The sequence below is a fragment of the Halichoeres trimaculatus genome, unplaced genomic scaffold (genome assembly GCF_033239565.1).
Source record: "Halichoeres trimaculatus isolate MK-OKI-2021-1 unplaced genomic scaffold, fHalTri1.1 fHalTri1_scaffold_13, whole genome shotgun sequence".
Lineage (NCBI taxonomy): Eukaryota > Metazoa > Chordata > Actinopteri > Labriformes > Labridae > Halichoeres > Halichoeres trimaculatus.
Window position 1 is genome coordinate 21,188,787 of NW_027437191.1, and position 12,900 is coordinate 21,201,686.

Below are 12,900 nucleotides of genomic sequence, written 5' to 3' on the forward strand. Positions count from 1 at the left end.
CAGTGCCCAGTTGCTAAAACGCTCAAGCCATGTTGTGCAGAAGGCCAACTGCTGATGATAAAATGGATTCTTGTGTTGTTTATTCAGGATTTACGTCTTCCTTTAGTAAAGCTATTAAACCTATTAATATTGTTAAAGTTGTTTTTTATGACAAACTCTCACTTTCTTATAAAAACAATTATGTCTTTGTATTGGGATGATATGCTTCCTTTGAGAGCAGAATGTTTTTTGGCACCTTGATTGTATCTTTTAAAAATTATATCCCAACATTTTTTGTGACACAACAGAAGTTTAGTTAATAAAACTGCACTGTTAAACTCATACACCAGTGTCTGTCTCTTTATCTCTTTACCCTCAGTGTAAAATGATGTTTTAATTTTTTTGTTTGTTTGTTTCTGCCGTGATACTGTTAGGTGTTAAGATGAGACAAAAGGAGTGTTTCAATCAGGGGGACTCCTATAAAGGTGTTTTCATGAAGGAAAATAGCCTGTCATGTGAGCTGAGCTGTGTCTCTGATTGGACAATCAGACAATTCCTGTTGCTTCTAAGCTGCCATGTAAGTGAAAAATTCACCCCTGTACAATGTGGGCTGATAGTGAAACTAGCATTTCAGACCCAAGCTAGTTTTTGGACCTGGCTGTAAATGGGCTTTTTAATGCCATAAAAGTCAGAATTTTTTTTTGGCTTGGTGTCTATTTGCTTTTGGCCTTTCTGCAGCCAGCCTCATGTAGATTCTCAATAGACAGCAACTTTTGTCACTTCTGCATAGGCTTCATTTTCCAAACCAGATGTTGCCTCTTGACCTGACCACATAGATCTTGTGACATTGAAGCTGAGGAATAACGGTTACACTGTAGGTGAAGTTACACTCATCCACCACTGGGGGGAGACGAACATTTTCCTAAGCACTAGTTTCTGGGGCAGAAGACGGAAGTGAAGCGGCAGCGTAAACATGGCTGACAGTGGAGACACAGGTGAGTTTTCAGAGTGAAGAGCTTGACTTTAAATCTGTTTCCTGATATTTTGATAAATTTCCCTCTAGCCGAGGGACAGGGCTTCTTTTTTCTATTACCACTGTTTGTCAGGCTTTGAGTCTGGCTTGTATTAACGGTATTTCTCGTAATGCTAATGTTGCTAAGCAAGCAGATAAACGAGACCAGTGCGCAAGACTGAGTGGCTATATATCGCGTTATTGCATCATCTTTTCTTTTGATTTTAGAAGTAACAGAAAGAGGAGTACAGCTGGTATTGGCTGTTTAATTACTGAGAAGATCGTATGAGCCCAGAGGATTTTAGACTGGTTTCTTTGGCATGATGCAAATGTAGAAAGTCCAGTGTCATATGTTCCGCTGACGGCATCACCTTCACTAAAGGCTGCTCCTGTCTGAGCTGCATGTGACTCTGTTGTTATCTTCTTTCACAGAGGGAGCCTGCAAGACGGATGAAATTGAACGAGCCAAGGTTAGTCATTTATTTTCTGAAGAGGTGACAAAGTCTGAGAATATATTTCAGTATAATTTAAGGTGGTGTTAACGACCTGTCCATCTTTTTATGGTACATTAAACTACTCAGTCACGCTTAGAGAGGCTTATTTTATTTATTATTTATTTATTTATTTTTTCAAAAGAACTGACTTAAATGCCCTAAATACTGTCATAATACACCAGTTTTCGACATTTAAAATGTTAATTTCGGTCATCTAACTGATCATAAACTTACATGTCTGCAATACCTATAGATATGTATTACTATTTTAAACATGTGCGAATAAGAGAATTGATTCAGGCTTCTTGTGTGGCTTTCAGTCTCTGTTTTCAGACAGGGATGAATGTAAACATGTATGAATAAACATTTGGAATACATGCATATTTATAGACTCCTTCATAATGATTAAAAAGGGTTTATGTCCTAGCCAGGGAGATCAGTGATGGATTAACATGGTCATAGTCATAGTTTTAATGTTGAGGTATTATTTTTTTTAGACTGAAGGCAAAGAGCTGACCAAAGAAGAGAAACAGCGACTGAGGAAAGAGAAGAAGCAGCAGAAGAAAAACAAAGAAAAGAAAGAAGAAAAGGCTTCTCAGGAAGGTGGGAAAGTAAAGAAGCAGAATGCCAGTTCGGATTCTTCAGCACCCCAGCCCACATCACAACCCCCAGCACAAAAAGGTGAGCGTTGTATCAATATGGATAGTGTGTACCTGGAAATGTGTTCCTCTTCAGATGTGGTCATGAACTCTGACCCTCTTCTCTCTCTCAGCTACTCCAGCAGTGCCTGCTCCAGTTCCTGTGCCTGCATCAGAAAGTCCCGCTCCAGCAGACAAACCAGCGAAGAGTAAAGCAGAGTTAAAAGCTGAGAGGAGAGCCCGGCAGGAGGCTGAGAGAGCATCCAAGCAGGGCAAGAAGGGAGATGCTGGACAGCTGACTGCCACGGGGAAACCTAAAGCACCACCGAGTGAGCTGCAGCCAGGTAATGTAACAGGCTGGAGATCATCATCATTATACAGACTTTCTGAAAAGATTTTAAGATGAAAGACTCTTGAAAAACAGATATGCTATACAAAGTGATATTTGGAGTGGAAAAAAATGACTCTTTGTGTGTTTTCAGTGGTGAAGAGGATTCCAGAACATGTCCAGGCTGACAACCCTGAGGTTTTAAGGAAACTGGCAAAGAAATTGGAAAGACAACAGGTATGCTACTACATGTGCCATCTGTAAAATCTCAAGGCAAGCTGTAAGTCGGATTCTTCTGGACCTGATGCAACAATCACATGCTACAAGTCAAACTTTGAGAGCACTTTATGCTTGAGAATTTTTGTTTCACTCTTGACCAAAATACATCTCAGCTGATTAAAATCTATAAAAGGAGCTTCAGTCAAGTATATAGTGTCTTGATGAACATACTTTTAAAAAGTTAGAAGATTCTGTTCTTAAAATCCTTTCTTGGATTGATTATAGGCAATATTTTGAAAGTTTTCACATGCTTGATTTGTGATTTTTCAGAAGCTTAAGCCATAACATTAAATTTTGAACAGGAAGTGTTTCATTTCATGTAGAAATTGAAATATGAAGATATGAAAATTCAACTTCTTAACATCAGTAACCGAAAAAAATATTTTTCTTGGGGGGTCTATTTTATTGGTATACATCTGTGGGCTATAATTCATTGTACACAGCAGATAATAGAAAATACAGAACAGGAATGAAGGCATTCTGAGTGTTTCTGGTAATAATACAAACTAACCTTGGACTGCTTTTATCTACTTGTTTTAATCATGGCTTTTTTGCAAATATTTCATTCTGTAATGTTTGTGTAAAATACTTTCAATAAGTTAGAATGAGACATTTATCTTTGTCTAAATTTAGAGGCTAACTACAACTTATTCCGGTGTCTTCAATCATTCTTAAACACTGGGTGTGTTTTTCTGTCCCTGCTCTCATTAACTGTGAATCACTCCTGCATGTGCTCATGCCTGATATTTCTTTCAGCCACCAGAGTGCACAGCTGCTGGAAACATTGAGGTCTAACTCTCCTAAATGTGTGCCATTAACATGTCTGCTTTTGTTTTGTGTTTAACTTTAGCTTAAATACGACTTAATAACTGAGGAGGAAAGTTATTCTGAATGTTTGGTCAGTTCAGAAAGCGTTGGTTTGTCATTCGGCTGCGTGGTTTGCTTGCTGTGCTCATTTTAATGTCGAATCCTGCTCTTTTTGTGTTTGGAGAGAAATTGATTCAACACTTGAATGTCTCTTTGACTGTGTGGAAACGTCATTTTTATTAATCTTTTTTTTTCATACTTTATTTTTTTCCAAGTGTCCAACACCAATATGTGACAAACAACAAGACAGTCTAGCACATTGATGGGGACAGAAAAGAATAAATAAATAAATATTGCCAACCAAACAAACACGAAGAAGAAGGGAGAACCTGCTAACATTGTGGAAAAGGAAGATCACATACTATACAAACAAAACAGAGAGTAAATTTTGATTCAAGAATTATTGTACACAAAAAACTTGCTCTTTATGATGCTCCTCACTCACTTAAAATGTTTCAATAAGCAAATTTGATTTTGTATACCAGGTCTTTGTGAGGACTACATAATTCAAATAATTCCTTGAAATAACATTTATTCACTTTTATTCCTTTTTATTAATCTGCTGTTTTTCAGATCCCTCTCCGGTCAGACTATGGCTACAAAGTCAGCCTGTTCTCTCACCTCCACCAGTACAGTCGCAAAGCTCCCCTCACACAGCTACTTGGGTAACTTGACATCTTACTGCACTGTACAATTGTTTTTTTTCTTGGCTGCTTTGAGATGATCCTTGTAGTTTATTCACACTGATGACAGTAAATGTGTTGTTTCTCTCTGTTGCAGCATTCCCTCAACAGTGATTCATCCTGCTATTGTGCAGCTGGGTCTCCAGTATTCACAGGGAATTGTTGCAGGATCGAATGCTCGCTCTGTTGCCCTGCTTCATGCCTTCAAACAGGTACAAACAACTCAACTATAGGCTGATGGCTTAACAATCCCACTGGCCATCTCTGTATTTGATCCTCACTTTCAAATGGCAAATTTCGCCCATGGCTTCATGGTGTGTGCAATACAACCCACGACACAAGTTTCAAGTTTTGTGACTCCTGCTGTCACTTGTCATATCATTCTCAACTTTTGCTAAACCGGTGCTTGTTTTTTTTCCTCTTCAGGTAATAAGGGACTATACAACACCTCCCAATGAGGAGCTATCTAGAGACTTGGTCAACAAGCTGAAACCTTATATCAGGTACTAAATTTCTGTTTCATCTTTGAAATTTGGCCTTGAAGCTTATATCTGATTCTGCTGTTTTGTTCTTCTTGCAGCTTTTTGAATCAATGTCGCCCTCTCTCAGCCAGCATGGGTAATGCAATCAAGTACATCAAGAAGGAGATCTCCAATATTCCCAGTCAGTGCAGAGAAGAAGAGGTAGAACTAACTTATTATTTATAAAGGGACTTAACTGGATCTTTTTTGTTGAGATCTAAACCCTTGTGTACTTTATTCTTTTCTGTTCAGGCAAAAAGCAAACTGCTGGACTGCATCGAGTGCTACATAAATGAGAAAATCGTCCTTGCTGCTAAAGCTATCGCCAAGTACTCCATAGAAAAGATCAGCGATGGGGATGTCATCTTAGTATATGGATGGTAAGCCAGACAAAGTAATGTTACAAAGTCATATTTCCTCTTATAGTTTAGTATGTGTGCATCTGTTACTTACATTTTTAAGTGTGCCACTTTAAGCTCTTTCTCTGTCCTTTTTCTTGTCTCTTAACTTCCTTCCACTCCCATTTTCATCTCTGCTCCAATCCCTGTCTGCTCAGCTCATCACTGGTGAACCACATCCTGTGCGAGGCCTTTGAGAAGAAAAGGAAGTTCCGTGTGATCGTGGTGGACAGCAGACCTCGACTGGAAGGCCGGGAGGCTCTGAGACGTTTGGTCCAGAGAGGCATCAGCTGCACCTACGTCCTTATCTCCGCTGTTTCGTACATCCTGCCAGAGGTATTTTTTGCCCTGAAGAGCAGCTAAAATCCTCTGGATGAATTATGTTGTCAGTGTTGTAAAAATGTCTTCAATGTGGACCTTGTAGGTATCGAAGGTGTTCCTTGGTGCTCACGCGTTGCTGGCCAATGGTTACGTCATGTCTCGAGTGGGGACGTCACAAATAGCTCTTGTGGCCAAAGCCTTTAATGTGCCTGTGCTGGTGTGCTGTGAGACTTACAAGTTTTGCGAGAGGGTGCAGACAGACTCCTTTGTGTCCAATGAACTAGGTAAGAAAAATAGATTCCCCTTTGTTAGGTGCATTTCAACACTTGATTTAAAACTCCTCTGCTTTTTGCAGATGATCCTGATGACCTCATCGTGACCAGGAAAGGAAAAACCCAGCTGGAGCACTGGCAGCAGGTGCCCTCTCTCGGTCTGCTGAACCTAGTATACGACGTGACGCCGCCTGATTTTGTGGACCTTGTCATCACAGACCTGGGGATGATCCCCTGTACTTCAGTCCCTGTGGTGCTACGAGTCAAAAATGTGGATCAGTGAATGGCCTCTTGCCTGATCCTGGAGACTGTTTGTTTCCACAGAGGAGTATGTGCACTTAATTGCCTGCACACAACACAAAATAATCGTGCTTTTAGCATGCAATAAATATCTATCTGAAATGGCATACACTTTTTTTAAACTGAGTCCGTGTGTCTTTAAATTGTTGGGATTACATACATACTGAGTTTTTATTCTTAAAGGGGGGTATTTCTGTTTATTTCAATATATTGTCAGCAGGTGTCATCCAAAATGATCTCCTGTTGCTCAGTTTAGTTTTTAATGTTTTTATCCACTGGATGAGGCAGATTTAGTATGAGACAGATAGCACAACACTATTTGGCAAACGAGCTCAAAGATCATTTATTGTCATGTCCAATAAAATCAAAAGATTATATTTGCATTCTTTAAATTTCAGTTTTGTACAAATTGTAACACAAATAAGAGAAAACAAAGCTTAAATAAGCAGTATTGCATCAACATGGAGTGTCAGTAGTCCAGTGTCAGTTATGAGTCTGTATTTAGTTTACTGGATGGAGATTTGACAGCATGAATCTCAAGCAAAGCGAAATGTGTGTTTATTTCAGCTTTCATATTGAATCCACTCTCTGGATCTCATCAGAAGGCATCAAAAACTACACATCAAAATGAGGATCTTTCCCGTTTTACCATGCACAATAATAAATAGAGGGAACAGAAAGAATCTCACATCATCGCAGATTGAAGAGTGTAGTAACACTTGTGTAACAGCAGGTGATGACTTCAAATAATGTCAACGTTCAACTCACTTTCATTTTCTTTCTTTCTTTTCCATTTTACAAAAACTAACAAACTAAATCTTAATTCAGTTAGACTTTAGATTTCTGTGGCTTCCATCATGATTCATAAAAAAGAAGCTTTTCTTTGATGGAGGGACATGTTCAACATGCTGAAAACATTTTTTTGAAACTACAAATTTCCCTCTTACAAACACATTATGTGTCACTTTTTTGGCATGATGAACAAATCTAAATAACCTCCAAACAACACTTCTTCATTATCCTCGCCCCCAGTTCACTGCGTTTAAAATTTTTAAAATCAACACATTTTAAAATTTAAATTCTCCTTCGAAATGTGTAGTAACACTGCTTCCACTCTGGTAATCCCTGGATAAAATGTAGTAAATGAAATTCATGTTGCATCAGTTTTCCTTTCAGAACAGTCAGATTCAGCCCAGTGGATTGTTGCTGATAGACAGTCAGCTGTAGTCCAGCCTCACAGTGGCTTCACCTTCCGCCTCTGGGTGACCCATAGCAGGACAGAGAGCACAACTGTGGATGCAACAAGAGGCCCAAACACCTTCAGAGCTGGGAACTCCCCCTATTGTTCAAGAAAATCAAAATATTAAAAAAATCTAAGACCACAAACGCTAAGTGATAAAATGATATAGAATAGAATAGAATAGAATAGAATAGAATAGAATAGAATAGAAAATACTTTATTTATGACATATATATACATATATATGACAAAGTTTCAGGTTTATCTGACCTCTCTAAGACACTTGTACCCATGGTAGTTGTCGGCACAGCTGCACTCAAAGAAGCCAGGGCCGTAGGGTCCACAAAGTGAGTTCTCTGGACATTCAATGGCTACGAATTGTAAAAAAAAATATGTAATAAACAGATACACCAGAAGGCCTCTGAAATGAAGGTTTACACCAAAATGGAAACTCACACAGCTGTCCGGTCTGATTGCACATATCTCTCTGGCTTTCACAAACACGGTTTCCCTCTTCAACCTCCTCTTTTTCCCAGGAGGTGTTGCCTCCAGGACAAGAAATCTGTTCTGGTAAAATCCTGTGGTGATATAAAAATGGGATTTCAGTGAAAATAAACACTTAATGGGTAGCTATCTTGCTTTATGTTACTTACTTACAGATACTTTAGCTCAATGAATCCTTGAAATACAGCATCACTCATGTTGACGATAGGATTAAGTGAAAGGTCTCTGTAAAGCATTGCATACAGTTAAAAACCCTTGAAAGATATTTTTACATTTATTTACCAACAACAGAAAATAAAAATACAAAGATACAGATACACAGAGATTGGCTGGTCTGAGTTATCAAGCAGTTATCTTCTATAATATTTGTGTGGGTAGAAAAATCATACACTATCACTGCTTTTGAGGCTTCTTCCAGATCCTCCACATGAGTCAGTGAACAATTGGACAGATCCAAACTGAAAACACAAAATACAAGACAGTATGTTCATAAATGTGGGTCTTGGTCATTAGTCTCTGTGTCCTTGGAGTACCAGCTTTATAAAGTATCATGCAAGATAAAAACAGAACAAGCTATTCTGACACTATCAGTATCCTTGTCAACTTTACATTTTATTATTAGTGTAACTAGGCCTTCCTCGTACATTGTCTTTTAACAGAAAAGACTGTTATCTTTAAAATGCTTTCTACACGACTTTTCAAGTGCCTTCAACACCATCCAGCCTGCCATCCTACAGAACAAACTGACGAGCATGCAAGTGGATCCACTTCTGGTGTCCTGGATCTCCAGTTTCCTCTCTGACAGACCACAGTATGTACGGATGAAGGACATCATGTCAGACATCTTGTACAGCAGCACAGGGGCGCCTCAGGGTACTGTGCTGGCCCCTCTCCTGTTCACCCTCTACACCTCAGACTTCGACTACAACTCTGAATCCTGCCACGTCCAGAGGTTCGCTGATGATACAGCCATCGTGGGATGCATCAGAGGTGACCATGAGGAGGAGTACCGAAGTCTGGTGAGGGACTTTGTAATATGGTGCCGAACAAACCACCTGCAACTCAACATCGGTAAAACCAAGGAGATGGTCATTGACTTTGGAAAGTCAAGACCACCCTGTCAAACACTGGACATTGAGGGTGCAGATGTGGAGATGGTTGGCACCTACAAGTACCTCGGGGTGTGGCTGGATGACAAGATGGACTGGGCTAACAACACAGACCAGCTGTACCGGAAAGGACAAAGCAGGATGTACTTTCTGAGGAGGCTGCGTTCCTTTAACATCTGCAGGAAACTCCTGTGGATGTTCTACCAGTCTGTGGTCGCCAGTGTCCTTTTCTACTCTGTGGTGTGCTGGGGTGGAAGCACAACAAAGAGGGACTCTTCCAGACTGGACAAGCTGATCAGACGGGCCGGCTCTGTGGTCGGTATGAAGCTGGACAGCCTGGTGACAGTGGCAGAGAGGAGGACTATGGACAAACTGCTGGCCATTCTGGACAACACCAGCCACCCTCTGCACACTGTCCTCAGCAAACAGAGAAGCCTGTTCAGTGCCAGGCTGCTGCTCCCCAGATGCAGCACAAACAGACTCAAAAACTCCTTTGTCCCTCGCGCCATCAAACTGTACAACTCTGCACCTGGAGGGGGTAGGAGGCGGGGTGGGAGGACAGGGGAGGAGTAAAATAGAACTGTATGGACCACAATAATCTCAACTGACTGCAATAACAACCCTGAGTTTATTGCTCTAACTTACTTCCGAATGTCACTTTAACTGCTGCCCGAATGTCACTTTAACTGCTGTCCGAATGTCACTTTAACTGCTGCTGTCAGAACCCCCATTGATGCTGCTATAACTATTTTTATTATTATAACTAGCATTACTATTATTGCTATTATTATTATTATTATTATTATTATTACTATTATTATTGATATTGTTATTGATATTATTATTATTATTATTATTATTATTATTATTATTACTATTATTATTATTATTGCCAGTACTTTTATTTTTATTATTATTGCTATTGTTTGTATTTATTTTGTATTTTGCTGTATAGAACCTGTGTTTTTATTTATCTTCTTTCTACTCTTATCTATTCTGCACATCTTTTTTGTACTACGGTGTTACTTGCTGCTGGAATCTGAATTTCCTGAGGGAACCCTCCCAAAGGATTAATAAAGTTCCTATCTAATCTAATCTAATCTAATCTACACTGTCATTGAAAATAATAATAATAAAAATGTCTACACAGTGTTTATTTAGTTAAATTGTTATTTTTACTGAGGTTTATTGTGTTAGTCTAGATCTTGACATTGTTTGATGTCAACAGGCAGTACATAACTTCACAGAATGAAGTGAAATTTTAGATTTACGTTATGCTTTGTAGGTAACACTGATGTCCTACCCGATGATGCGTTCAGGTCCAAATGTGTCATTAGTGAAGCAACATCGCCCACGGATCGGACCAGCTGAGGCGCAAAACTGTCCTGCTGCAGAGACATTTCGGACAGACCCGCTACAGAGCTCACATACCTGTGACCATGCACCACAACAGGTTCAGGTAAACAATGTTAACAAAAGCCAAATGTGGATGCAATTTGAGGTGAAGGCTAAAATAGTTAACTTGACAAATTAAAGGCTTACCTGCGGCACTGTCTGCTGACAACTTTCGTAAAAACAGAGGTTTATGATCAAAACAAGCAACACGGGTTTCCGCTGGCTGTACCCAGCTTTCATTTTCGTAGACTGAAGTCATATGATCCAGCTGAAGCGGACATGGGACCGGAAGTTGATCCATCACAACAATTCAGATGCCTAAACTTAAAGCTGCGCAGTGATTACGCATGAATTCACTATTGAGTTTTGAGAGGATAAATATCTTATTTTTCAACGGAGAAAACATTTTACTAACATCGTGTTTGATAATTAAGAAGGTAATTTGTGAACGGGATGTATTTATATCTCCATAACACTATTTTGCTAACGTTTTTCTGACGTTTTCTTATTCCGAGTCTTTATTTATTAATTAAAAAAAAATCCTCCGTCAAAGTTGTTGAGCTTTTTTTCAATATTAAAACACATCTATGCAAAATATTTCACCAGTGAAGTTGTTTTCATGGAAAATAGTCATATCTAATCATTTTTCCTGATCTTCAGGAAATCTGGACCAGTCTACAGTCTATGATCTGGACGCAGCTTTCGTTGCTAATGAATTTTGACTACGCTTTCACTGATACGTTGGGTTTCACCAAAAAGTGGTGACTTCCAGTTCTAATTATTTTACAAAATACAAATGATTGAAAAAATAAGTCTTTTGGGGCATTAAATATATTAATTACAAGTATTTCCTTTTAGTATGAAAAACATACGCCACGAACTACCTTTTTTCTTGTCAAAGCCTCCAACTGATAAGGGTCAACCACCCCCGCCTGACACAAAAATGGTTTATCCCACAGGGATTGTTGCAATGCATCTTGTTAGGCCAGTAGACACACTGAACACAGAAAGGTTTGACGGAGCTTGTGCATCTCTTTCCCTGTCTCTGTCATTTCTATCAGATTTTATCTGCGAGTTTTCTCCGTCGCTTTACATTTTTTCTCCAGAAAACTTGGGAAGCAGTAATAACCAAACAGAACCGACACAAGTGCGTCCGTCTTCTCTTTTATTTCGAAAGGTTTGCCAACGGTTCTGCGACGCTGTGTTGTTTGCAAGGAGCAACTGTACCTTTTATCCTGGAAACTTCCATCTGTTAACGCTAATGAAGTTACTTGTGTACACTAAGACTCTAATGCGACAGTAGGTGGATTTAAGTCGCTTCATTTTAACTCAAAAGTGAACGAAAAGGACGTTTTAACGCCTGTAGTGAAGGTGTAATTAATTGACACTTGCAACATGGCTGCTGCGGGGACGGCAGTCAGAAAAGTTTGACACTGACGTGGGAGAAGTTTTATTTGAATGCTAGTTGGTTCATGAGTTTTCTGGCAGATTGTAAAGTCGTCGGCAGTCTCATTCAGCCTGGCACCGCTTTCCCCGGACTGACAACCCAGTGGATGAACTGTGTGAGAGCCCCCTCCTCCTCCGACAGTCACTGCAGTGCTGGACTTTGTGGACAAACTGTGGTGTCTTCTTCTCCATCCTAAACTGTGGAGGTGGTGGCATTCAAAGACCTCTCTAAGGGCATCTGACTGCAGTATTTCTTTCTAAAATGCATTTTTCCATCCCTGAGACGGAGGTTCGTTCGGGAGAAAATGGATCAACTTATGTGGTGAGCATCATAATTTGAGTTTTTGACTCACCTGCTTTCACTTGTGGCCTCAGTCAAGCCAAGATAAATTCAGCACGCTTTTCATTGTTTACCTCTAAAAGTAGAAGAGTAGAATTGTATCACCATAGGCAAACAGCTGCCTGATGCATTTAAAACCCAGCCACACCTTCACTTAGACCACGAATATCCTACCCACGCAGGTACTATATTTCACAAGATTTAAAAAGAGCAGGAAGAGAAGGTCATGACACTTTGAGTCATCAACAGAAATGCAGATCTCACTTTTCATCAGGGTAAACATAATGTACAGCATGATCTTTATCTGGCAGTCATGTTGCTGCCACTGTTGTTGTGTCTCACCAAATCGTATTTACTGCAAAAGCCACAAACACAGTCCCTTTTGTTCTAAAGGTTTGAGTCAGCACTTTAATTCTCCCTCAGATTTGCCACTGTAATATTACAATCCTCCTTTCTATTTAGAGAAAAATACAGCCAGTACTGATTTAACTCTATTGTGTAGCTCTCACAGCAACAGTTTGAAGACACAGCAGCCTGTAGTCCTTTGTGCCTCCATCAGCAGACAACCTTCATAAATAGCACTTTATTTTATTTTATTGCCTACCTAATTTTTCTAAAATAAATGATTTACTTATTATTGCCTTTGGGATTGAACATTCCTACCTCAGTTGTCCTGACGAACATTTCATGACCATTTTGAAAACGTTTCAGTGGTTTTTAAAAGTATATCACTGGACATGCAAGATATTCAATGAAATATTAAGACATTTCACC

The 12,900-nt window shown here is 39.5% G+C and overlaps 3 protein-coding genes across 3 annotated transcripts in view; 2 read left to right on the forward strand and 1 right to left on the reverse strand.

The window, feature by feature from the left end:
* The first annotated feature begins 887 nt into the window (after positions 1 to 887).
* eif2b4 (eukaryotic translation initiation factor 2B, subunit 4 delta) lies at positions 888 to 6,219 on the forward strand. The gene is made up of 13 exons (XM_074685641.1): positions 888 to 974; positions 1,424 to 1,461; positions 1,983 to 2,166; positions 2,258 to 2,467; positions 2,606 to 2,688; positions 4,171 to 4,262; positions 4,378 to 4,492; positions 4,707 to 4,783; positions 4,861 to 4,963; positions 5,054 to 5,181; positions 5,358 to 5,535; positions 5,624 to 5,804; positions 5,876 to 6,219. The coding sequence occupies exons 1-13, from the start codon at positions 953 to 955 to the stop codon at positions 6,073 to 6,075; spliced, it is 1,611 nt and encodes a 536-aa protein (XP_074541742.1). The 5' UTR covers positions 888 to 952; the 3' UTR covers positions 6,076 to 6,219.
* A 191-nt stretch (positions 6,220 to 6,410) lies between these two features.
* atraid (all-trans retinoic acid-induced differentiation factor) lies at positions 6,411 to 10,620 on the reverse strand. Its single transcript, XM_074685642.1, has 7 exons — positions 10,488 to 10,620; positions 10,249 to 10,376; positions 8,226 to 8,294; positions 7,990 to 8,061; positions 7,789 to 7,910; positions 7,603 to 7,703; positions 6,411 to 7,431 (listed from the first exon to the last, which is right to left on the reverse strand). The coding sequence occupies exons 1-7, from the start codon at positions 10,578 to 10,580 to the stop codon at positions 7,327 to 7,329; spliced, it is 690 nt and encodes a 229-aa protein (XP_074541743.1). The 5' UTR covers positions 10,581 to 10,620; the 3' UTR covers positions 6,411 to 7,326.
* A 702-nt stretch (positions 10,621 to 11,322) lies between these two features.
* snx17 (sorting nexin 17) overlaps positions 11,323 to 12,900 on the forward strand; it is a 33,443-nt gene continuing 31,865 nt past the window's right edge. Inside the window, exon 1 of the mRNA XM_074684779.1 lies at positions 11,323 to 12,108. Within this exon, the coding sequence (XP_074540880.1) occupies positions 12,049 to 12,108 (60 nt within the window). The 5' untranslated portion in view covers positions 11,323 to 12,048. The remainder of the gene's footprint in view (positions 12,109 to 12,900) is intronic.